This window comes from Asterias amurensis, chromosome 17 (genome assembly GCF_032118995.1).
Source record: "Asterias amurensis chromosome 17, ASM3211899v1".
Classification (NCBI taxonomy): domain Eukaryota; kingdom Metazoa; phylum Echinodermata; class Asteroidea; order Forcipulatida; family Asteriidae; genus Asterias; species Asterias amurensis.
Genome location: NC_092664.1, coordinates 7,690,127 through 7,718,059, shown reverse-complemented (window position 1 = coordinate 7,718,059; position 27,933 = coordinate 7,690,127). Strand labels below are relative to the sequence as shown.

General features: G+C 38.1%; 1 protein-coding gene across 1 annotated transcript; it reads left to right on the top strand.

Annotated features, from left to right (window-relative positions):
* Positions 1-1,305: 1,305 nt before the first annotated feature.
* On the top strand, positions 1,306-26,627 carry LOC139949672 (uncharacterized). Its single transcript, XM_071948141.1, has 4 exons — positions 1,306-1,632; positions 21,882-21,941; positions 22,414-22,538; positions 23,660-26,627. Exons 1-4 carry the CDS (start codon positions 1,540-1,542, stop codon positions 24,114-24,116), a joined length of 735 nt encoding a protein of 244 aa, XP_071804242.1. The 5' UTR covers positions 1,306-1,539; the 3' UTR covers positions 24,117-26,627.
* Positions 26,628-27,933: the final 1,306 nt, after the last annotated feature.

Sequence of the window (27,933 nt, the reverse complement as noted above, 5' to 3'; positions counted from 1 at the left end):
GGTTTTTGGAAGAGTATACATTCATTACCATCCTCTGGTTTTCAAGATACATACGTGTAACGCAAAGGGATTGTACCTACAACATAATTTTTGGAGGAGACCACCATTACAATCCTCTAGTTTTAAAAGAACGTATTATTTTAAACAGATGGTACATCATTGGCTTTTGGAAGAGTACATTCTCCAGTTGTAATGAAACATGTCATAAAAGGATGGTACGTAATATTTCATTTTTGGAAGAGTAATTCATTCATGCCCTCTGGTTTCCAAGAAACATATTCAAACTAACTTTTAATCTTTCAAAACTGGAGCCTGAATTTCGGTTGAAATTGTGTATCAAACTGAAGGTTGCTGATATCTTTCAGGGCAAATGAATGCGAAATTCCATTTTTTGTTTCTGAAAAAAAGGGCAATAAAAATAAAAGTTTACTGAACAATAACATGGATGAACTCTTCAAAAAAAACAGTAACTTTCCATACATTTACACTAGTTCTTTTATTTCTTTCAATTTTTTTTCCTTTCACTTCTTTAATTTACACTAGCAAAAAAACTGAAATATTTTTGGTCTTAGTTATTTCTTTAGTTTAGCGGTTCAGTTATTTATAATGAATAAAATAAAGTTTTATGTTGAATTTTTCCTAATATTCTTTCAACTCAATTCATCTTGATTTTTATGAGAAATAAGTTCAAATATCTATTAAAAGTGAATTCATCACCTTTCAAATATTGTGGAGTTGTTTCAGTTCTTGGTCTCACCAACTACATTCTTTGTGTGTATTCTTTTGTGGGACTTCGAGAACAAATCCAATTCAATTCAAATATACATTTTATTTCCATACTTCCATGAAAAATATTTTGACAATTACATGTACTACTGATCAAAACAAATAAACATAACAGTAGGTAGGATGAATGAAATAAATGGAGTATGGGCTGTTTTGACAAGCAGAAGCTTGTGAAAAAACAGTCAGATAGACAAAGAAACAAAACAAACAGACTGACATTGTTTTTTCCTTTTTTTAAAAATTGAATACACAAAAATATTTTTTGGGGGTGAAAATTATAGGCGGGATGCAAAAAATAATAAGCCTTTACTCTTCAAACCAATAATATTCCGTATTTTATCAACAGAGGGCGCTCACGCAATCACGATCCAGTAAGTTTAAACATCTCCCCTAAACATAATGGAGCAATCCAAACGGTTCATTTGCATATTCATAACTACGCGGTAGTGTTTGGCGCGTCTCGCACGGCCGCTTGATTTTGAGTTTTGACTCTTGTTTTTTTTCTCATTCCCACGTTTTCCACGGTTCACGAAACGCACTCAGTTCATGCTACTTAATTGTTACTACTAGTACATAGGCCCAATCATCGGCAGTTTATGTGCTGTGAAAAGGACCGTCTTTTTCAAAAACCCGTGGGCGAGCGAACAGTTGTAGAGTGAAATTGTGTCTGTTTGATAAAAACAGGAGCCGGTCGAGGGGAAAAGGGTATGGTGTGAAAGACTGCTGAAGACAAATCCACCTTTTACAACAAACATGGGGAAATGTTGTGCGATGTTAGTGTTCTGCCTGTCTGGGTTGGTGGGTGGTGTTTTGGCTGCCGTTCCGCAGGTCGAAGTTACTAGAGAGGTGAGTCTATACCAGCATGACCTGATTACTGTTGTGGGATTTTGATAAGCGAGCAGGCCAAGGTTGCTCAGGGAGGTCGACTTTATAGTATTAGTTGGGGGATCGTTTGAGATAATTGCTAGCCTCAATTTATATGTACATAGAAATATATATTTGGTTTACTATAGTAGTGTGTAGATTATTTTATTTCTAGAACTTCCTTTTTGAGGTATGGTGTTACAGGAGTGCACAGTTTGGTTTGGGTGTCTACAAACAAATTTACCCGAACCATAGTGTCATAGTAATGTTGTTTCCACCATACCTCAAAATGGCTTGTAATATTCTACTAAAGGCGGAATGGACTTTTCGGAATTCGGGAGACTTTTCTCCTACCTTAACATGCAATGCCTCAAATCCCATAAAGGACGATATACACCTGTTATTGCAATGGAGACATGTGTGTATAAAAAAAGTGTACGTGTTAAATAGAAGTTGAAGTTACAGCAATAACTTCAACTTCAGCACATACATTTTTACACATTTCTTCATTCACTAACAGGTGTTTGCAAACTTGTACAGACATACAAATTTACCTTTGGCCCTTTGGTCCATAACTGAGGTTGTGATAACCTCTTACAAATAGTCAATTGATGTACATGTAGTAGTCCATTTTGTCAGGTGTTCCTCGCTGACAAGGTTATCGAGACATGTGAAATATCACACCAAAATCTCTTCAAATGTACTTGATCTTTGTGCAAAATTTGAAGAAAAAAAACGTCTTCGAAAACGTGTGTGCAAACTGCTGTGAACTTAAAACACCCTACTTCCTAATAGGCCTAAGAAATGGAATTGCACTGTTTTGCTGGTAGTATTTACAATGGATCTCAGGGTTTAAGGAAGTATTACTGGTCAATCTAGAAGTTGTGGTCTCAGGAGGGAGGAGTTGCCTTAATTCGGCGGTGTGTTTGGCTTTTTTTTCTGGTTGAATGACAGACACTTACGATGTTAAACAACACTAATATTATGTCAACACAATTTGCTTTTTGTTAAAACACTCTATGAAAAAGATGTTTGGCTATAGGGCCATCGCAGATTTGAATTTGAAAACATTAAATGTAGAATAACAGGCAAAGTTTAAAATTGGCTGCCATAGCTCGTTATTCTTTTATGTTTCATTCAAAATGCGATGGCCCATAGCCACATTATTTTTTTTCAGTCTGACTCTGTTCCAAATTCCATAATTTTTTTCATAAAATGCACTAACCCATCACCTTCACATACCTGCAATAATATGTTGTACATCTATGGGACCTATAAAATTAACAGTTAATTTTGACAATGACCTTGTTAACTGTCGATTGCTGACGCGTGACCTACGCGCCTTCGTACAGAGTGTCGACTATAAAAAAAAAAAAACGTTTTTAAAGGGTCTGTGTAATGATTCTGGTAGAGGAGCTTTGGAGAGTATAATGCATTTTGAGAAGCTTTTCACCTGGAAGTACTACGGTTATGGAAAATGACATCACTCTTTATCAAAAACAAAATTGAATATTATAAGAAGCGTTACCGCAGTAACGCTTCTCAGAATGTGTATTCCTATAGGGACTATTCTTCCCGTGTGAATTTAATATACGCTCCGGAGTTTCAGCGATATTTCAAAAACAAATACAACTATTAAAGGCAGTGGACACTATTGGTAATTACTCAAAATAATTGATAGCATAAAAATGTTCTTGGTGACGAGTAACAGGGAGAGGTTGATGGTATAAAACATTGTGAGAAACGACTCCCTCTGAAGTGCCATAGTTTTCGAGAAGTAAGTAATTTTCGACGAATTTTATTTCAAGACCTTAGATTTAGAAATTGAGGTCTCGAAATCGACCATCTAAACGCACACAACTTCGTGTGACAAGGGTGTTTATTTTTCATTATTATCTCGCAACTTTGATGACCGATTGAGCTCAATTTTTCACAGGTTTGTTATTTTACGCATATGTTGAGATATACCAACTGTGAAGGCTAGTCTTTGACAATTACCGAAAGTGTCCACTGCCTTTAAAACAACCAAACGGTCCCAAAACTGAAGGTATACTCTGCTTTTGAAATGTTCAGCTATTAACATGTTGCTTGCTCTTTCGCGTATATATCAAAACTGTGGCATGGAAAGCAAGTAGTCTGGCCCTAATCATTATCTTGAACATAAGTATTCAGTAAAATTTATGTATACAGGGAATGTGACAGCATGGCGACAGTAGGTAAACAAAATTATCATCACAAAATGCGGCAGCCAGAATAATATAAAAAAATGTCATCGCATCTAGGCTAAATTATTAACGAGGGCAGAATGCTCGCAAAGCTTTATATTTATCACACAAAGCAAGGTTTGGGATGTCTGATGTCTACGCTGACAACAAAAATACGCATCATGATGACGTCAATTCATAATGGCAGAAACGTCTGTTTCTATATACAGCGCTGTGATTCTTAAAATAGGCTACCTTTTTTAGTTTTGTCTGCTGCGAGGGAGGTGGGGGGGGGGGGGGGTTGGTGCGTCAACCAACGTATAGAACAACTCGTTATGCTGAGAGGTTTTAAAAATCATTTATTTTGAGTGATCTCTTGATCTGATAGGACATTTTCATTCAGGAGGGCATTTAATCAGTCAAAAGAATGTTGAGTAATGAATACTTTGAAGAGGATTGTAAGCATACTTGTTTTCAGTAAACACTCGTTGAGTTGCAAAACTTCTGTACACGGTGCCGAATTCATTTTTGGAAAAGCATTCATTTTCGTTGTTTAAAACACTTCTGGAGGGCATTGTCAGTGAAAAGAATGTTGAGTTATGAATACTTTGAAGAGGATTGTAAGCATACTCGTTTTCAGTAAACACTCGTTGAGTTGCAAAACTTCTGTACACGGTGCCGAATTTATTTTTGGAAAAGCATTCATTTTCGCTGTTTAAAACACTTCTGGAGGGCATTGTCAGTGAAAAGAATGTTGAGTTATGAATACTTTGAAGAGGATTGTATATTAGCATACTCGTTTTCAGTGAACAAATCTGAGTTGCAAAACTTGTATACACGGTGCCGATTCAGTTTTTGGAAAAGCATATTAATTTTCGTCGTCTAAAAAACATTATCATCATTATTAACAACATTTTTAAATTAAATGGACAGCAGGGTTCTCCTACGTTTATGGCACTCGGCTTAGCTCAGGTGTTTCTCCCCTGCGTTTAAAGGCATTGGACACGTTTGGTAATTGTCCTCACTCGGTGCTGTCCAGCACAAAACAACCAGACCTGTGAAAATTTGGACTCAATTGGTCAGCGAAGTTGCAAAAAAAAATGAAAGAAGAACCATTGTTGCACAATTCCGTGGTGCACTTTCAAATAATTATGTAAAAAGGCCTTAGGCCTCCATGCAGTTTTAATATTGAAGTGACAATAGTTTATGAAAGAGCTAAAACTGAATGGAGCGTTACTTCAGAGAGAGCCGTTTCTCACAATGTTTTATCAACAACTCTCCATTGCTCGTTACCAAGAAAGTTTTTATGCTAACAAAAATTTCGAGTAATTACCAATAATGTCCATACCTTAAACGTTTGTGTGGAAGCCCGGTTCGAATCTCACCTATAGAACTGAGCCTATAGCCCTAAAGCATGGGATGGATAGGGTTTTCAGTCCCCATACCTGATGGATTTCCCTAGTTGGGGTTTCCTTACACACTTAAAACTGAGATGTCTTATACACCTGCCACACACAGGTATCTTCAGACATATAGCGGGTAAAGTGCATGACACTTTAACATGAAGATCCATTGATAACTTTACTATATAAAAAGCTATCTATATTTCTCGCTTATTATTTACTTTTAGGCAAAATTCTACATGCGGCCCAAGCGCCAAAATCGCTTCAATGTACACAAGGTTATTATAAAACATCGAACGCTTGGGTCAGACATGGGTCGACCCGGGAAGCTAATCGAACGCACATATTTTTTAAAGATAAACTAAAGAGGGAGAGCAGGGCCCAATTTCATGGCTCTGCTTACCGTAAGCAGAGAATCGGCGCTTACGGAAGCAGGGAATTCTGTGCTTACGGCAAGCGGTTTTTCATGGGTTAGCGGCGAATTTTGGCTTCTGCGCGTGCGTACTCCACGTTAATAGGCATTCTACGCTTACAAGGCTAGCACAGAAATTCGGCGCTTGCACGTAAGCGGGGAATCGTGATCGTAAGCACAGAGTTCGGCGGTAAGCAGAGCCATGAAATTGGGCCGAGGCGCGTGCAGTATCGATGGGGGGGGGGGGAGGCACATTATTGCCACAGACCTGGGCCCAATTTCATAGAGCTCCTTAAAAGCAGTGGACACTGTTGGTAATTGTCAAAGACTAGTTTTCACAGTTGGTGTATCTCAACATATGCATAAAATAACAAACCTGTGAAAATTTGAGCTTAATCGGTCATCAAAGTTGCGAGATAATAATAAAAGAAGAAAACACCCTTGTCACACGAAGTTGTGTGCGTTTAGATGGTTGATTTCGAGACCTCAAGTTCTAAACTTGAGGTCTCGAAATCAAATTCGTGAAAAAATTGTTTCTTTCTCCAAAACTATATGGCACTTCAGAGGGAGCTGTTTCTCACAATGTTTTATACCATCAACCTCTCCCCATTACTCGTCACCCAGAAAGGTTTTATGCAAATAATTATTTTGAGTAATTACCAATAGTGTCCACTGCCTTTAAAGGACAAAAGGGTGATACGCACAACACAATTATGCTCACCAGAATAAGAATGTACCATTGATTGGTATCCTGCTCATTTCTAAGTAGGGAATTGTTACAGCAACATTTTCTGCTTAAGCAAGCAGCTCTGTGAAATTGGGACCTGTTTTGATCATGACGACACAGCCCCTTTAATGTGTTTTCTGTGTTTGCAGATCTAATTTTCTGAGAATTTTTTTTGGTAACCGTAGTTCTCGATCCACACGTTTTTTACTCCATTTTTACTAAGTGTCAAGTTACAGCAAAGTTACCATTTTCGGTATCATTGATTCTTATTGACTGTCCGTGAATAGTGGGATCATATTCCAACCTGAACGTGCGATTGCATAAAACAATGAATCTCTCATGAGCGCGGGAGAAAGACTTAAAAGCTATTTAAAGGAACATTACATGATTGGTTTTTGCTAACAAAACAGTTGTTGGTAGTGTAGGCACTTAATATAATCCACCATATACATAAACTGACAAACCTGTGGAAGTTTGAGATCGAACGGCCATCTGGGTCACGAGAAAATAGTGAAAAACCGATTACACATTTTGCTAGATATCGATTCGAAAAAAATATTATTATTATTTTTTTTTTAAATAAAACGCCCACTGAGCAAAAAAAAAAAACTCCCAACAGGAAATCATTTTTATTTATTTCTCTTCAAAAAAATATGACATTTCAGACAATATATTTCAAGGGATGTTCTCTACTATCATTATCATTAGACCGTGTAAGTTTGATGTAAATCTGTCATCTAATAAACGAGTTTTTTTTTCTTACCAATTCTGTAATGTTAAACACATAAAAGAAAGGTATAGGAGGCCATTTTGAAGATTACGTCACACTTCCGATATGACATATACCAGTAGCTTTTACATATTTACATGATCATGGTAATTTAATTTTATGTACATAACAAATACATACAAATATATGAAGTTAACATTATGCAATTACCTGAATCAGTTCATTCTCTTCGTCAAGTAACTATACTCTCTTACTTGCAACCCCCCCCCCCCCCATGTTTGTAATGCAAGTTCACTCCAAACAAGGCTAGAAGCCATTCTTGGTATGGGCTACAAAAAAAAGATATCTTGAGGTGAAAATAACACAGGGAAGCTGAAGGTATGAATTGTTATTCCTCTTAAAGGGTCTATGTAACTTATGTAGGACAAAAAACACAATGTCCACAGATTTACACTAAACTTACACAGTTTGAAGATAATGATAGTAGAAAGCTTCCCTGAAAATACTACGTGCTGAGGCGCTGTAGTTTTTGGGAAATGAGTAAAACAATGTCATGAAAATTATTTTAATCATTTACAAACGTATTTTCATGACATTGTTTTACTCATTTCTCAAAAACTACAGCACCTCAGTAAGTAAGATTTGAAGGGAAGCTTTCCATTATCATTATCTTCAAACCCTGTAAGTTTAATGTAAATCTATGGACATTTTGAAAAAGTACCCAAATCCTTTAAACGGTTCTAGATTAAAACCAGGCGTGGTTCAAACATTTTGGGGATACCATGCACTCCTTGTACTACAATGACTTAAGCCCGTGATGGTCGGCAATTACAAGCAAACAGTTTTCACTGTACAGAAAATGCATGATTTTCAGGATATTATATTAAACATACAGTCTTACTTACAGAGTTATAAACAATTGAATGCATGTTTGTTTCTGCATTTTATACAGAAACAATATAACAATGTTCTACAAAGCATGCAAAACCTGCACATTGGTTTTGTTTTAAAAAAGACAGGGTGTGGAATCGTAAATGAAATTTAAATACAAATGTAAATAAATATATTTTCAATCCGAGAGCTCTCTGATTGTAAAGTTCATACCCGCACCATAACGTCAGGAAATCACCATATTCTGGGGTAGAGAGTCGAGATTAACACACCACAGCCCCGAGGCCATGTGTTGGGCCAGAAACCCGACGACCAGGCAAGTCCGCAGTCATAATGTATTTTAGAATTCACTGCGTGTATAAATAATAATAATAATAATAATATAGAAGTCTAAGCTAAGGCCATCTACCCTACTCATCATTTAATAATATCGAAGTCTTATATAGCGCGCGTATATACCAAACGAGGTACTCAAGGCACTGAGTATATACAAACTTTTTAGAAAGTATAGGTTATTGCAGTGATGGATTCTGAGACCCAACTATTTAGCACATTATGAAGGTTTACAAGGTGCTACGGCGCATACAGCACCCACAGCCAGGAACAACGGGGTGGACCCCTTTTCTTTTCGATAAGTGCACTGGGTTCCTTTACACGCGTTACACAACACATGGGACCAACGGCTTTACGTCCCATCCGAAGGACGAAGCAATGGTTAACTGTCTTGCTTAAGGACACAAATGTCACGGCTGGGGATGTTAGACCTAATATCTTTAACTTGAAGAAATTGTACTTAAATTTTGACTTTGAGTGTACTATATTTCAATTATGTGGACTGTCGAAGTTTACTCATTACTTATATAATATTGTTAATTTGGTGGTGTCTTTGGATAACTAGAAGTGTACTCCATGATTGTGGTTGTGCACATTGGAAAAACACGATGTTGTACATGTGTACTATACGCCTTAAAAGCATGTCGGTTGCAGATAAGACCAATACACAACATGATATTTAATTACTTCACTGTATTGAACGTATTAAAAATTAATGTATTTAATAAAGTGAATTTTTTTTAGATGCTGTGGGTTTTTAAAATAATAATTACATGGAAATACACGGCGAGTGCATAACTGAATTTTGTCTCGCTGGCTCGCAGAAATACAAATAAAAAAACCTCGCCGTTCCATATGTTGTGCTTATCTATAATTCAGTTTAAAAAACACAAATACGATTTCGGTATCGAGGCCTCGGCAGTTATTGTCCGCAAAAAAAATATGTTTTTGAATTGACCGAACCATCTGGGATGTTGCGAGTACGTCAAGAATAATGGTATAAATTATAACCTTTTGTGTAGATTTGATGGCTGACGATTGAATCTGCAGATTTATTTTGTTTGAATGTTACATGAAGTATGGAAGTGAGAAGAAAAGAGTAGGGAGTTAAAGACACTGGGCACTATTGGTAATTGTCAAAGACCAGTCTTCTCACTTGGTGTATCTCAACATATGCATAAAATAACAAACCTATGAAAATTTGAGCTCAATTGGTCGTCGGAGTTGCGAAGGAAATGAAAGAAAAGGCACCCTTGTCACATGAAGTTGTGTGCTTTCAGATGCTTGATATATCAAGACCTCAAATTCTAAATCTGAGGTCTCGAAATCGAATTCGTCAAAATTACTGCTTTCTCGAAAGCTGTCACTTCAGAGGGAGCCGTTTACTGTCAACCTCTCCCCATTACTCGTCATCAAGAAAGGTTTTATGCCAATAATTATTTTGAGTAAATACCAATAGTGTCCACTGTCTTTTAAAGCCATTGGACCCTTTCGGTACAGAAAAAAAAAGTTCACAGATTTACAAATAACTTACAGGGTTTACAGAAGGTAGTGGTGAAAGACTTCCCTTGAAGTATTATTCCATGAAATGCTTTACTTTTTGAGAAAACAGTAAAACAATATCAATTCTCGTTAGCGAGAATTACGGATTTATTTTAAACACAATGTCATGACACAGCGAAACGCGCGGATACACGGGTGGGTTTTCCCGTTATTTTCTCCAGACTCGGATGACCGATTGAGCCTAAATTTTCACAGGTTTGTTATTTGATATAGAAGTTGTGATACACGAAGTGTGGGCCTTGAACAATAGTGTTTACCGAAAGGGTCCAATGGCTTTAATATGGACTTTGTGGATACACGTCCACACAGTGTTTTTTACAGTGTTGTTGTGAGTGACTGTAACACTGTGTGTTTGTTTGTCTGTTTGTTTTAGATTATTAGAGTAGAACAGTTGATCAGCAGTGTGAGCTGCTCTCTTTGATAGTATGTCATTCACGGTTTGTGTTTAACTTTGAAATATACTTTATCTCTATAAAAAACATTTACGGCAAAAACGTTGGTGTTAGGGATAACATTTTAGGGTTTTAAAAATAACACATATTGCAGAGATTAGTGTTATTTTAGTACCCTTGGTGTTAAATTTGGATCTCTCTTCGGTGCCTATAATGTGGCAACATGGTGTACATTTTAACACCTCAATTTCTTTTCAGTAGACTATTATTTCGAAATGAAATGAAATGCAACGGTTAATTGGAGTGTTATAGATGAACACACTTTTACGGGAAGTGGATACTTGTTTCAATCTCATAATTATTATTATTTTTCAATGGTTTATTAAAATTCTATTCAATTCGCTGCCAGCAGCAGAATTACATGAACAGTTACATAGTTAAAAATTTGGAGTAAAACATTACATTACTATTTAAAATGGCCTAAATCTTACACAGAAAAACTGAGAGGGAGAGGTACTGTACACGTCATAGGGAGGAGAACAGTTACTTAAAATTAATTAATTAAACATATGAGTAAAACGTTACAATCAAAATTAAAATGGCGTAAAAACTATTACACTCAAAAAAGGAGATTATTTAGAAAACAGTTCACTCTCAATGGGAGGGGAATCCAAAGGACCGCAGTCAGGGACCAATCCACTTCATGCCCCAAAAATAAAACAGTGACACTGAATAAAAAGCTGGCTTTCATATTTAAAAATGAAAACCATTTGTTTTTAAATAATGACCAATATGTATAGTTGAAATATTTGAACAAAATGAGTTGGTATATAGGTCTATCAATGATCAGTTCCCAGGTGAATTTTTGTTTTGTTCGAGGTGATTAGCACAAACCCTAACTCCACATTCAGTGAATCACCCGGTGTTTTTTATGACCGATTCTGAACACTTCTTGTTCTGAATTTCAGAGTCACTTCGCTTAAATTTATTTCTCATAAAAAAAATGCTCTGTAGTCATGCGAGACGAAAAAGACAAAGCTCTTTATATGTAAATACTATAAAATGTATAGTCCTTTAAAGGTGATAAACAGGGTTGGTAGAACTAACAAAATAGTTGCAGGCAGTGTTCATGTTTTCTGTGATCAACCATGAAATAACAATCCTGAGAACATTTTGCGCTTATTCCGTTGTGTGAGTCTGGAGCAAATTTGTGAATTAATTTACTGTTTCTGCTTAGCAATGTTTTGTTTGTGGTAAACCAGATTGAGAATTTCACAGTTACAGGGTCTATGTACTTTTCGTAGAACAAAAACCACAATGTCCACAGATTTACATTAAACTTACACAGTTTGAAGATAAAGATAATAGAAAGCTTCCCTGAAAATATTTCAGTATGCGACACATTATCCTGCGGTAAATTAGACCGACAATGCATGTGTGCAGAACATTCTTTGGATTATAAAGGCCTATCATCGATTATATTATTTAAAACGCTCTTCATGAAAAACCTGGAGTTTATCCCAAGGTGTTACACTGCCTTTAAGCAAAATGCATTTATTTATGCAAAAGGGAGTTGGGGGAGTAAGGTCGGAAAACCGTTGGGAAAGGCAGCCATAATCAATCATCAATTCCCTCCTCCCTGTCCACAAAAAACACCAGGAGAAGCAAACAATCCAATAATATAATATAGAAACTACAAAATAAAGAAATAACCATAGAGCGCTGTGACCTATAGAAATGATTGTCAAAACCGCCTGTGGGCATTTCAGCTAGAAAACGGCACGTAGTTCCTGCTGTATACTCCCTTGGTTTCCATTGGCTCTTTTTATCTATTCAGTGTCAATACAAACACAGATATCCTGAGGTTAGGGCTTCGTTTTTTTGCCAATTTTGTTCCATTCTTCTTCGCTCCCTGCGTGTTTGTGTCAACCAAATTGTGCGCAGTCCGTCGCATTATGCATTTTTATGAAAATGCAGTCAAAGGGAACGAGGTTCTGTAACCTCCATATAGGAGACATTTGTAAAGATTATTTTGATAAATTGTGTTTGTTACTCTGTATATAATAGTTCTATTGGTTAGGCTCATTTCATGCGTGGAAATCTTTGGGGCATGTGGGTTTTTCAGCTAAAGTTAGTTTTGTAATTGTACTCTATACATGTGTACTTTGATTACACCATGCATTGCTAAATTGAAGCCAGATGTGGTTATGTATGGAGATGTATAATGTATAGAGGTTATAAGTTGTTATGCCCGACATTTTGAATCTGAGAAGCGTTAGTGTCAGTAACGCTTACGTCACTACACGTTTATCCAATGAAATGGATATCCAATGAAATGGTACTTTATTGCGAGTTCGAATTGACAACTTAAAAATGCCGGACTATTTTTTGTTGAGTACGACTGTACGAGGAAATCTTTCATTAGCAAGATACACAAAATTGAGTTCATGAGAAAAACTATACCTGCCCACCATATTTTCGATAAGCCCAACCTTAAGGACCAGAAACCAACCATGATCAGGTCATGGCCACGGCATATCGATCACATGTAATTAAATTGATCAACATACAATTTTAATTACAGGCTTTAAATCAATAAGTGAGAGCCAGATCACGGAATGACCACTATGCGGTTAACGGTTGCGGAGTCAATGGGTTCTTATTGGTCGAGTTGGCAAAGCTTGCGCACGCGTATGAGCTTGAATCACTGCACAGAGCTGCATGTGACATCCATTTAGGTCAAAGTTGAATCTACATATATAACAAGGGGTAATGCATCTAGTTCATTAGCTTTCTTTGAATTTTAACATAAAAATTCTCAGAGCTATACTTATGCCCTTAATATTCATCAGATAAAAACGAGAGTAATGTTTGAAACAGTTTGTCATACTCAATTTATTAAAACGCCAGGGAGCCAGATTAGGTGGCAGTGTTCCGTCCATTGGATCAAACTGCCGTTACCGGTCAAATTTAGTCAGGTAACTTTAAAAATGTGACATTACACTAAGGAGAGTACACTTTATTTATGAAAATAGCATAAAATATGGATCATACCCTGATGTTTAACCATTTCCGTTTTTATAGTATTTGAAATTTCAAGAGATTATTTTTAACGGAAACAGGAACACTTTCATGCTCTTTAGAAGGTGATTTTGAAATATTTTCATGCCTTGAAATTATTTTTTGCTCGAAATCGGAAATTCGAGTGGAGCGTCATCTTTCAGGGTTCACAGCGGTAATATAAATCGCTATTTGAACAGTGCGACTATAAATAAGCAGAGTGCATTAATAGTTGACTGTACAATTTTAAAAACAATATTGCATGTCTGAAAGGAGTAAAACATGCAACAGCCGCGACCGGCTTCCGTATTTGTCATCTTTGGTTTGTAGACGTCAAATTGAAGGAGGGGGCCGCTAATTGTCAAGTAGCATACAACACAGATATGCATAAATAACTCCAAATGAATCAGCCGTTGGTAAACAAAATGATATCCATGTTTTTTTCTCGACCGTTGCTAAAAAAAATGTCCAATGTGACCGGGCAGTGCTTTTGAATTGCATATATCGAGTGCTATAGGCACAGCTGCGCTCAAGAGCAATTCACTTCCACTCTACAATCGACTAATCCTCCAAAACCTTTTAGAATTGCAGGGGCCATGTTGGTTTTGGTTTTCTGCCAGAATTCGCTACCCCGGATAGGGCCTTTAATATAATTAATCTTGCCACCCCAAAATGTGAACCTGTTTCATTTCAATTTCAGAGCTTCATTATACAAATTGGGCAAGAAAACCAAAAGTGGTGCATATACCACCATGTTTTCAGTTGAAATATCATTCAGTAAGCCCCGTGCACTTGACCTCGCTACTGTCTTCCCATGACGTCACTGTCCGCCATCTTTGATGACAAACAACGAAGTACACACGGTACGCGCTGCAGACGACTCTCAGCCAATGATAGTTTTGATAGGCGTGTATACACGGGTGCTCGTTTCAATTCTCCAAAATGGCGGCCAATGCAAGGGGTCTGTAAAGCAGAAAACGTCTGCTCTGGTTTACAAGCTTTGTGGAGTTTACCCGTAGTCCTTGACTAAGGTTAAATGGTTTGCTACCAGACGAATGTATGGTATAAGGTGTGTCTATATACCGGAGATTGAAAAATAATACAAGTTTCACTTCTGTATCGAATTCCACTCAATTGATTTCGTGTTGCATACAATAACGCAGCCGTGAACTTTTACCGCTGAATCGAAATGACCCACCCGCAGATCTCTACATCAAACAGTAATTTGAACACCTTTTCCCCCAACTAGGTTCCCGCCCTTTTGTCCACTGTGTGTCCCCCGGCGATGCAGTGTCCCTAACGACAAAGTAACAACAATGTACCTTTTACACAGACACATGCCAAACAACTTTATAGTGACGTTTTTACGCACCTTTCATGATTTTCAGTGTCTATGGTTAGTTAACGGTCTGTTGAGTTCCAGTAACTCATTATTATGATGTAGGCTTCTATGGATAATTAGTTTTTTGCATTAGTTTGTACCTTTAACAAACACATGTCAAACAAAATTCTGGTGGTGTTTTTAAGCACCTGTATGTTTTTCCAGTGTCTGTGGTTAGTTAACAGTCGAGTGAGTTATAATAACTCATTATTATGATGTAGGCCTATAGTAAATATGGATAATTAGTATTTTGCATAATATTTTGTACCTTTCAGACACGTCATGTCAAACGACTTTCTGGTGGTGTTTTTACGCACCTTTACGTTTTTTGCATTGTCTACGGTTTTTCACGGTCTGGCGAACTCAGCAACTCACAATGTATAGGGACAATAATTGGTATTTTGTGCATATTTTGTACCATTTTGACAGATGTGTTGGTGTACAATTACCATTTCACCGTCTGATTGGTGAAGAGAAATAGACTCAAGGTATGGAAAGTCAATACATGATGATCGTGTGTAGATAGGTAATTATTGCAATTGGTATATCCATCCTTGGTTATAGGCTCATCAATTCCTGACTAATCATAATTTAGCCCCGGAGAAGGACTCTGCAGGGTCGAAACATCAAGGCCCAATTTCATTAAAACATGTAAACAGCCGTTTGGTGCTTATAATAATAATATCGAAGTCTTATATAGCGCACGTATCTACCAAACAAGGTACTCAAGGCGCTGAGTATATATACAAACTTTCAGAAAGATAGGGAATTGCAGTGATGAATTTTTGAGACCCAATTATTTAGCACCTTATAATGGTTTACAAGTTGCTACGGCGCATACAGCAGCCACAGCCAGGAACACCGGGGCGAACCCCTTCTCTTTTCGAAAAGCGCACTGGGTTATTTTACATGCGTTACACATTACATGGATCCAACGGCTTTACGTCCCATCTGAAGGAAGAAGCAATGGTTAGGTGTCTTGCTTAAGGACACAATTGTCACGGCTGGGGATTCAAACCCACACTCTACTGATCAGCATCTTTTAGGGCAGAATTTCTATTTCATAAAGCTGTTTAACGTAAGCAAGGGTAAATGCTGGCTAACCCACTGTGTTTTGCACACGAGTGACGTAACACCACAGCGAATTCATGGTGAACGAGCATGCGCGCCTAGAAATGTTCTGCTTACTTGGGAAATAATGGTGAAATACGTTTATGCTTACACAGATTTTCATACAGTAAGCACAACAATTTGCTAGCCAGTAAACAGCTTTATGAAATTGGGCCCTGGTCATTATCATATTTTGTTTTCAGGCTCGAGATTACTATAAAAAACATTATGTGGACGAAGTCCATACAGTGTTTCAAGTCCCTAGATGTACGCAAGGTATATTTCCTTCACCTTGCCAATTAACCACACAGTATATCACCATTGGTTCCAATCCAAACACATCAAATTGAGGCGCAAAATAACTTTGAAAAACACTATGTGGACATGTGTAAGTCCACATAGTGTTTCAAATCTCTAAACGTCGCAAGGTATAGATCCTTAACCATGCCAATTAACCACCACAGATATATCACCACTGATACCTATTCAAACACATCCAATGGCTCGAGATAACTAAACATAAACACTATGTGGACATGTGTAAGTCCACAGATGTTTGAAGTCTCTAAACGTCGCAAGGTGTAGTAGGTCATTCATCACTCCAATTAACCACACAGTATATCGCCATTGATTCCAATCCAAACACATCCATTTAAGGCTCGGGATAACTAAACATAAACACTATGTGGACATGTGTAAGTCCACATGGTGTTTCAAAACTCTAAACGTCGCAAGGTATATTTTCTTCACCTTGCCAATTAACCACACAGTATATCACCATTGATTCCAATCGAAACACATCCAATTAAGGCGCAAGATACAGACCTTTACCCAGACGAAATTCTGGCAAATCTAGATAATTGTTTCCCAACTCAAGGTTACGGATACATTTTTTTTCTTCTTTCCTTCTCTCTCGCTAACCGGCAAATTGCGACAGTTCGTCTAAAATTAATTTAACGGCAAAGAAATCTAATCGGTGATATAGCCGAATGCGCTTTCTGGGTTCAGGCAAAACGATTTGAGCTTGATTGCATATTGATCACTGTATTCTACATAGGCCCTTTTCCATCAAGCTGCTAAGCACATACTAATTGCTAAAAATAAACGGGCTAAGAACTCAATCCATGGTAGTGCAGTTAATGACAATCATTATAAGCTAAAGTAGTCCCAGCCGATTTTCTACCTTCCGCTCAGGATAATAGTTAAGCAAGACAGTTCTTTTCAGAACTGAGAAGTCTCCCGAAAAAAAAATCCGAAAAATCTACTGCACGGTAGTAGAATATGCAAGACAATTCTCACAAAGAACAACTCAATACCTGACAAGTAGATATACACATGGTGTTACTACAAACCAGTTTATATTCACGGGTTACCAGAGTCCAAATTTCATGTTGTTTACACTGCCAAGTTACAGCTGGCTGTTTTTCCAGAGGCAAGTTCATGTTTTGTTTAAATCACTAGGGTACTCCCCATATATAGCTATAATATACACTTTAGGTGTTTTGTACATGAATTATTATTAAAGAAGGATGTGAAGTAATTTCAAACAGTAACATGTTGAAAGACTGAAGGCAATGCACCGTGCCCCTTAAGCTCAATCTGTCATCGGGATCAGGAGAAAAAATATAGCGCAAACCCCAAAGGTATGTGTTTGTACTGTTTTCAACCATCAGGTTTTGGCCTTGCGATATCATTTTACTAAAATTTCCCCCAAACTGTAGCACTCCCCACAAGAGTTTTTAAAGGGAAATCACCCTTAACCATGATCATGTTTAATGTTTCCAAATGCGAAAGGCCAGTATTCTCAAATGGTGTATCCCAACATGCATACAATAGTAAACCTGTGAAAATTTGGGCTCAGTTGGTCATCGACAGAAAACACTCTTGTTGCATTACTTTGGGTGCTTTTAGATGTGTAAAATGCTTCAGCTGAAGCCTTTTATTATTCGAGTGAGAAATTACCTCGTTCTCAAAAACTACGTTACTTCAGAGAGAGTCGTTTCTCACAATGTTTTATACTATCAACAGCTCTCTATTGCTCGTTACCAAGTAAGTTTTATATGCCAACAATTATTTAGACGAATTACCAATAGTCTCCAGTGCCTTTAAATGCAAGGAAGAGAAACACCTGAGCCAAGCCAAGTGCCATAAACGTTTGCGATCCCTGGTTTACATTTAATTTCAAAACGTTGTTAAATGATAATGTTTTAGACGACGAAAACGAAGTACCCAGTGCCTTTAAAACTACAAAAAATGTCCTGATCCGCTTGTCATTCTATTTTCATACAAATTCTTCAACCCTATACCCGTCAGAGTGCACTTTCAAGACTGCTCTCTGAAAGTAGATACGGGCATTTATACATTTGATACGGGCATTTATACATTTTAACAAAGACTGTTTAGTAGATGGGGCCATGGGCCATGCCATTTCGAACTGAATGCATTGGAGAAGAGACGTGGGTTTAACTTGAAGATGTAAATGCCAACCCACAGCAACACCAAGAGCATATTTATTATAACCCCCCCCCCCCCTTCTTCAAATAGAATCAACACCCATGGCGCAGTTCGCACCTGATGTATTTTGGAATGAAGACGCGTATAATCGATAGGCAATCGTTTCTTTAGCTTGGTTTAATATTCACACCACATGGTCGGTATCTCGGGTCAGGGGAGGTAGGAGTATTTATAGTGTTCTTGTGGTTGCGTTTGGATTGGACTCGGGTTCAGTGTACATGCTATTACCATTAGTACTTGTTGTCTACTAAAAACCCTCTCGGGTGAAACGTCTTCTTGTTGAAGGAGAACGTCTTAAAGTGTTTGTCCCTACGTCCGAACCATGTTTTATGGAGAAAACTTAACATATAGGTCTGTCCACAATACAATATCAATACAATATCTAGATAAATGGCAAGGTTTCCGGAAGTTAGTTACCTTCAAACAAAGCTTGTCAACAGCAATTTCAGTTGCGTTTGTTTTAAAAGGAAGCAGTTTTCCCCCACTAAATTGCGTCCTTTTTATGTTTCACAACTAAGATATAGGCTACCCTGTTGTCAAATCTAACAACTAATAGTTTTCAGAATAATTAGGTTTCATTTTCATTATATAATAATATTGGCAATGTGTGGATTTGTGACAATAAGCCGTAAGGGTGTCAACGCTGTAATTACAAAACACACGTAGTCTACACACGTTTCCTCATTTAATTGCTGACTGAAAAGAGTGTTAACTCAATTTGCATCTGTTTATACACAGAAGTCGCGTTGCCCTGCTTTACAACAGACATGAAGTATTTAACGCTTATTTTTTGAAACTATTGCCGGTGGTCATAATAATATTGAAATCTTTCCCTGGAGATGATGTCATCACCTATATCGGAATTTAGGCCGTGTCCGAATTGCCGGCTACAGCTACGGCTACGGCTGTTGCTAAGGGTGTTGCTAAGGGCGTCCTAAACTTCAACGCATGATGACGTGGAATTCTAGCCGTAGCCGTTGCTGTAGCCGCTTATTCGGACACGGCCTCAGCATGGGCCGAAGGAGATTGATTCAAAAGAGGGCGCTATCAGAAGAAGTTCGTACACAATTCGCCGAATGTGGCCAGAAAACATGAGGCATCAATAGAAAATGTCAAGCTATTTTTATCACAATGTCTGATTTGTCCAAGGGCACAGAAAATCAGGTAGTGGAAAGAAGATCGTGCATGACAAAGGCAGGACAGAAATCTGAAGTAGTTTCTAAACCTATGAATTACTGTACCCGCAGGTCACCAGAGAATGAAACGGTCTCGACAACTTGACACATTTTCTCTATACATCACTCAGTGAATTCCATGAATAATTTACTTTACAAAATCACTGCAATACTCTCCGACACTCCTTGCCCGTCTCCATCCCATTAAGCGACCTTGTGTGGCTTCAACTTCAATTTGGAAAGTACATTGACCTGTTAGGGCGTTTACGAAAGCTGGGTTGGGTGCAGTTCTAATTTACATACAAAGCCCATGCTGAAACCTCATTGGTTCATAGGTAAAGCCTGGACCGGGAGGACATGTTTTCGAAAAGGCCAAGTACGTTTACAAAAGAGTTGGTTCAGAAACAGTCTCTGTTAAAAGCAGGTTACCAGCCTAAATGTCACAATGTTTTGACTGGTTCCCGCCGTTTTCCTCTCTAAACGACAAGCAATTGTTATTTTGAATCTAATCAAATATTATGGTATGACACTGGTCTAGAATTCGATTCCAACCCGAGTAATTATGTATGTGAAAGTACTGAGTATATACAGTGTTAACACACATCGGTGTATAAACCTTTCACAGGACTCGGGAAAGTACTGAGTATACAGTGCTAACACACATCGGTGTATGGGTAAAAACCAAAATTAATATTCTTTATCCCCGATGCAAATTTAACATCTATTAAAATGAATATTCTTTATTCCCGATGCAAAGTTAACATATTGATGGTGTTACTAGTAAGCTTCACGGAAAGACACTACGGACTTTGGTGTCCACTGGCCTCTGGTCTTTGCCCAACAACACATATTCCCATAGACTTTCCAATTACACAGGGGCATATCTAACCCCGATGAAATGACGTCCGTCATCATGTATAATTCACGCTGATATTGATGGATTGCAGACCAAATTTTAATATCCACGTACAATAGATCTTCCTGTTCCTGGATTTGTAACAGTCCTCTCGGCTAAAGAATTCAGTACATTTTCCTATACACACACACATCCATCATGGCAGAGTGGTACGATATGATTAAACAAGGAATGATCAAGTGCTATTACAGTTCAATTCAACACAGGTGCAATTGGCACTATTCATAATACATTGTTGTTCGGCATGCAGTAAATCAAGTTTTTGATGAGACGCCATAGCCTCTACGGGCGGTTTTAAGATATTGATGTTGTCGGTTCCAGTTTTATATGATGATGTAAACATTTTAGAGACTATAGTTATACAGATACAAAAACACAATGTTTCCCCATTAGTTAGTTACGTAACACGTGACTAATTAATAGGGGAAGTGTGGCGTAGAAATTGGGAGAAGCCACTAAGAATGTTTTCCCATTATATAAGTCATCACTTTTTTCTTCTCTAACTGCAAAAATTTTGAATCGTTTTTTTACTCGCATCATCGATGTTCTTCTTGCTCTGTATTTTTTCATTTTATTTTTAAAACTTTTTGTTCACAGGACATAATGGGATAGCAGTTGTAATAGTGATTTCTTTCCTGACTAAAAAAAAAACCCAACAAGGTTGAACAATTAATTGTCATGGAATAAATAAACACTTATTTACTTATGGATCCTTCTTCACTCTAACAAAAATCCCAAACCGAACGAAGACTACACCCAAACTGTTGAACTCTGATTACGGTGGTATGCGACTGTACGTGTAACGCCTATCAACCACGTTATTTAGAAATTCAAATGAAAAACCCGCGTAATACAGTTAGTTGTTAAAACTGAATTGACATTTTATTTAACTAAAGATTAAGAATCTTCAATCTAGAATGTATAACTTGAGAACTATGTCAAAATGGCCGGATAAAGTTGGGTTTGAAAATGTATATCCAACTTGATTTTTTTTATTCTCATAACTATAGTTTTCGTGTTTTTGAAGACAACACAAATTACACCCCCCCCCCTAAAGAAAAAAAAAATCAAATTCGAGGAAACACCTTCTGTCTCAAAAACTACGTTACTTCAGAGGGAGCCGTTTCTCACAATGTTTTATAATTATCAACCTCTCCCCATTACTCGATACTAAGTAAGGTTTTGTGCTAATAATTATTTTTAAATAATTAAAAATAGTGTCCAGTGCCTTCAATGCTCTTTGAAAACTATAGGATTGTTCTTTACTCAAACACAATGGTGTTTTATTGACATGTTTACGTGTGTTTGAACAATTCCAAAAATTCGAAGTAAAAGGCCTACTCAAGAAATTGAAATCCTTTTTGTTTCTTAATTTTGGGTTTTAAATGCTGAGAGATTTAACCTCTGTTTCTTTATTCAGGTAACTGGAAACTGTTCTATACAGGCCAAGGATGGGGACAATATGATAGTTGATTATGAGGTATGAATAATATTTACAAACAAAAATATCATTTATTTATTTTTCCCCCATGAAATATTATTGACTTTTTATCCCAACTCATTAATTTGAGTTTGTATTATTTATTTCATTTGTTTGTTTGCGAATATCTACTTCCTGGACATTGTCAGACATTGGACTTTCGCTGACCAACCTATGGTAGACTTGCAGGACGCTTGGTGGCAGCAGACTTACCAGATAAAATCCATTGTTCTCGGTAACGTGCGCATGCTCAGAACTACGTAAACAATGGAAATTTACCTGGTAAGTCTGTTGCCACCTAGCGGGATGCTCATTGTTAGATTGTGTGTTTTTTAAATTTTTTATTTTTTGGGCAACATTTTTGTTAAAATTTTTGTAGTTTTCAAATCAGACACTAAATCAAATAAGCTACGGCCTGTATACATTGTGTATACAAATAAATGTTACAAGAATCGACCAATTTTGTTCACAGGGCACATTTAAGAATGGAACTATTTTTGATTCAACTTTTCCTACCAACGCAACACTCAACTTTACACTCGGTAATCCTTACCTCGTCAAAGGTTGGAATATGGGGCTACAAGGAGCGTGCGTAGGGTAAGTAATAACTGACTGTAGGTCTGACAAAATAACAATTATTTTTGGGGTTGAACAAAGAATTGACTAGAGTGGGATTCGAACCAACGACCTCCGGATTAACCCGGAGGTCGTTGGTTCGAATCCCACTCTAGTCAATTCTTTGTTAAACACCAAAAATCATTTCAAAATTTGCCCAGTCAGTTTCCCGTGTGGTTTATATTGATAAAATAACAATTATTAACAAAAAGTTTGCCATACAAACTAGGCTCTGTCATAGAGCTGTTTTAAGCACAAGAAGCAGCTTAGCACAACAAAATTCCGCTTACCAGAACAAGGGGACCAGCCAAAATACCATGTCACATGTACATTTTTTTGTCTGGTATCCTGCTCATTTTGGCTGAGCATATACCAGCTCTATTGAAAATTGGGAAATATGTCGGTAGTTTATACATTTTGTTATTTAAATATTGGCAATGGCAAACAAAAATGTAGTGCACGACGACTACAAACTGCCATTGAAACATCATTATCGCAAAGTTAATATACTTAGAATGTTTGGCACATCACTGTGTATCGAGATAGTCCAGCAGGACGATGGGTACAGTATAGCACAAGCAGATGCAGAATAAATACTGTCAATTTGTTGACGGGAAAAAGAATATAAGAATTGTCACTTACGTACATGCACATGGAGTTGAACGATTCGGCACCACTCCACCGTTTTGAGAGTATACGTGCTCCCAGCATTCCTTACTGCATTTCTTTACGTTCCAGTTCTTTTGTATGCGAACAAGAAACTGACAAAAGTGAGCGACTTCCATTGTCCAACTCGCCAAATACATGTAGATACTTCGTTTGTCTCACTTCGTGCTTGCATTCCATATACCTGACAGCCTGGCTTGTTTGTCAATTCTTTTACACAGTTTTAGTTGGGGTCCGGTTTTAGTAAGTTATTCTGAGGTCCTCCATAAAACACTAACTATGTCCACGGTTATACATATATTTAGCGACGTCCGTCCACACTCAGAAAATGAGAAACTTTGGTTTTGCTTATGCCTGAAACACAAACCTTCAAACTTCAGTGATTATGGCGGTCTGCTCAAACTAATTCATCCTCTTTCCCAAATTTTACACTGCAGTGACGAGTTACGGTTGGTGATCCCGTACACCCTCGGGTACGGTGAGTCTGGTCACCCGCCCGTCATACCACCGAAAACCGATCTGTACTTCAGGATACACGTCCATAATATCAACCCGTTCGAGCTACTACAAGCCCCCGGCGGTGTCGAACGAAAAACCCTCAGTGGCAACGACACCGACGCCCTCAACGGCACAGCGAATATAACTGGAAATGCGGAGGACGCGTACGATGACGAGTACGATGACGACGAATATGACCCGGAAGGGAAACCATCGCCTTATGACCCCTCTGACCTTTTGTACAAGCTGCAGTTTCTGGCCATTCCAGTGGCAGTTATCCTGTTTCTACTTGTTGCCTACTGCATTTACACGATCGAGTATCCAGACAGGAAGATTAAGTTTTACCGAGTACGTGACCATGATTTCTCAAGTGGCCACGACAACCGAGTCATATGAGCTTTTGCTCTACGACCCTAGCTTGACTTTTATGCTGATGAACTTTGGTACGGTGTTGGTTTGTTTTTAATAACGTAAAGTAGCGACCAACTTAAACGAATCCATATCGTTACACTTAAAGCCTTCAATTGGAACCGGACTTTTTTTTAGTGCTAAGCCTTGCTTTGTACATGGGCCGTTTTCGAAACCAAGGCTTCGGCTACAGCTAGCTACCTAGGCCCAATCTCATAAAGCTGCTTTAAGCACAAAATGTTTACTTACCAGAATAAGTAAACTTGTTCGCTGGTATCCTGCTAATTTTTGCATAGAACGTGTTCACATACGAGTCATGCCGCCGGGCTTCAGCTAATAAATGAACCATAATTTCGAAAAGGGTAAATGGTTTAGTTTACAGGTGAAGATGACCCTGGAACTCACCGTTGTTGGTTTACTCACTCTTTCAACATAATTTAAAGGTATTCTACATGATTGGTAAGGGTAAAAGAAAATGTATATATTAATTCTATTTTATACGTAAAGACCTACACAAAAGTGAAACGGCTGGTTTCGGTTGTTACAACCAAAATTAAGAATAATGTGTTTACATGCTGAAAAATGTGCACGGTTTTTCACTATTTTCTCCCGAAGCACACAGTTTTGCACACAAAACAAATACTGTTTATACAACTAAAACTTGTCAGCTCTACCAGTCCTGTATATTGAGCTGTTATTCCTGTAGGGCCCATGTAGAGCTCTGTTTTGAAGGTTTTTTTTTGTCGCAGAAAACCCTTTTAAATGTTTGTGGAATCTGGGGCTAAATGGGTTCATTGACCACCGTCAACCCCTTGCCTTGCAGCCATCTTTGATGTCGAGCAATACCGTTTGATTCTCGGCCATTGCTTTCATTGAGCTCGGTAGGGGTGGGGAACACGACTGTTAAGGCTTATGACGTCACCGCAATTTTTGTTAGACCCCCTTGGATAATGAGCAACGCTGCTGATACGCCGAGATCACGTGCACGATACGCACCGTGAGGGCAGCTGTCCAATCATCTGCCTCCTTTTGCCTCATTGAGACGCTGTCTGAGTGTGTGACGTCATAATTTTATGCCAATTACATTGCCGATTTTTTTTCCCCGGCAATGCTCACCTCGGCTATATTTGAATTCGTAAAAATGATTGTTTAGAAATAGAAAGAAGGATAAGTTAACGACAAAAAACTTACAGTTTGCATGTTTTATTGTTTGACTTTTCTAAGTATGTTTTTTAGAACAAAATTTCGCTTAATTACCGTAAACTGAGTAGCCTGTACATTAATATGAGTCATGTGTTCAAACAATCTGTGCCGAAGTTCAAGGCTCTGCTTACCGCCGAGTTCTGCGCTTATCCGCTTAATGTGAAAGCGCCGAGGTTCTGCGCTAGTTCTAAGCAAAAATTCACTGCTTACGGTAAGTAGAGCCATGAAATTAGACTAGACCCTGATGCCCGTCATTGCATGCAAGAAAGTTTATGAAAAGGTTTCTGTAATTTTGCTCGGAAACCCAGGCTTTACCCGGCCATTTTCGACAAATTATTGGCCAGATTAAGCACCTATTTCGCGCTAAATTGAAATCTTCTCTTAAAAAAGGTAGGGCAAAATGTTACTTATTAATTTGGTTTTCAAGCAGCGTAGATTAGTTCCTAATAAACTACTTTTTAGTTTTAGCATTAATTGACGGAAAACTATGCCTTCCATATGAATTTGTATAACAGCAATAAAACTATTAATTTACGTTTTGTACATAATATTATTCTGTGTAGATCTAAATGATGATCTATAGCACTTGGTAAAGAAACAATAGGTTACCCACATAATGTATAATAAAACAGTAAACACAAACAGATATTTTGTACTAATTTCAATTATTTGGTATTCTGAAGATATAAATAATATGGTTTATTTCGGGTGGTCAGTCGAAATTAACTCCCTGAAGTATTGAAAGTTTATAATAAACTTCGTTTTGTCCACCAACTTCCAATACCAACAGGGGGGGGGGGGGGGCGGCTAGTATCGACAGTAATTCTTAAAAGTATGTTCACTGACATCCTAAATAAACCATGTTACTTTGTGTTGCTATATAATTATCTCATACTTATCTAAATTGGCACCTAAATCGCAATTTCTAGCCAAAAGTCTACAGCATGCTACACAGGCCGTTTTCGAATCCACGACTTCGGCTTTGTATTCGCCTTCAGGATCTGTCCTCTCGTCTGAAGCCCTGGGCACGTACGCAAAGCACACACAAAATTGTCAAAACAACCACAGGGCCAAGCTATTCCTGAGCCGAATCTGGAGCCGAAGCCGTGGTTTCGAAAAGGGCCACAGTTACTGTATAATATGGTTCAGGCTAATAATCAAATTTTCATCTGAAGTGCTCCAGCAGTCCCAGAGATGTCCGCGGGTGATTATTTCCCACATAATTATGGGAAATTAACATTGGCTGGAGGAGGAGGGTTCACAAGAGGGCGCTATCAGAAGAAGAGTGTACACAGTTTGCCATTATGGGGGGGGGGGGGGGGGGGGGCAGAATCATCTGCCACGCCGGATGGCCGTCCCATGTCTTTAAGTAAATTGCAGAATCCTCAATGTTGCCACTGCTGACTGCCACATTGCCAAGATAAGTTCATTCCGGCACAGTCTTAACATCAACTAGCCTACATAGTGTTAAAGAAAAACAGAAAAGAAAAAACAGTAGTGAAAAAAATATCAAAGTTAATTCAATGAACGTTAAAAATCCCTAAAATTCAGCTTTAAAATTCCCCTACAAAACATCATTTGAATCATAATTTCCAATCCCGCCACTCGCCAGCGGCCACCAACCCCCTCAATGAGTGTTGCCGTTTTGAAAAAAAGGGTGACAGGGAGTGCTTATAGAAGGGATAATGATATGAGTAACAAAGAAGGACAGGGTGACGATGAGGACCTAAGAAAGAAATCAAGAGAGCAGGATATTAAGACAATCAAATCGAAGAAGTGGAGATGGGCAGATAGATCACTTATCAATGAGGTACGACAACAGGTGGCGCAAAACAACCAACTGGACTCCAAGAACTGGACAAGAAAAATAGGGATACAAAACTGAAGATGGAGAGATGAACTTTTAGTTCATAAAGAGGCGTTGCTTGGCAACAAACAGCTCAGGAGAGAGTGAAGTGGAGAATTGGTGAAGAGGCTTTCCTCCTGCAGTGGAGTGGCTGGAGTTATTTTGTACATGTACACCCACGAGTCCTGCTACGGCAGGGGAACATAGCTATAATTCGGAACTACACCGACACCGTTCGGCCTACGTACGCACTGGGCACAACGCAATGGGTTCCAGAATAATATAGCCATACTCCGGGTCCAAACGTCCGTAATTCACGGTGGGCGCCCCCAATTAAAGCGTAGGGTACAGGAATTTGACTATATTCCGGAATCACTCAGCTCCATTGGATGTGTACAATGAAAATCGTATAGGAAATAAGACCATAATCCCGGGCCAAACGGAAAGTTTCCCATGTGAGTTCCCATTGGTTTTTTCCTCATTGTTTTTTTTCTCATGGGTTTTCTGACGATGGGTTTCTTAGGAATATTATGACCATATTCCGGGTTCGCTCCATTGGTTGTGTACAATGTAACCGAATGGGAAAAAACCCATAATCCCGTTTCAAACGGAAATTTCCCATTGTTTTTTCCCTCACTGGTTTTGGGGTTTCTTAGGACTATGACAATATTCCGGGTTCATCCAGCTCCATTGGTTGTGCACAATGTAACCGTATGGTAAATAAGTCCATATTCCTGGGCCAAACAGCACTTTACC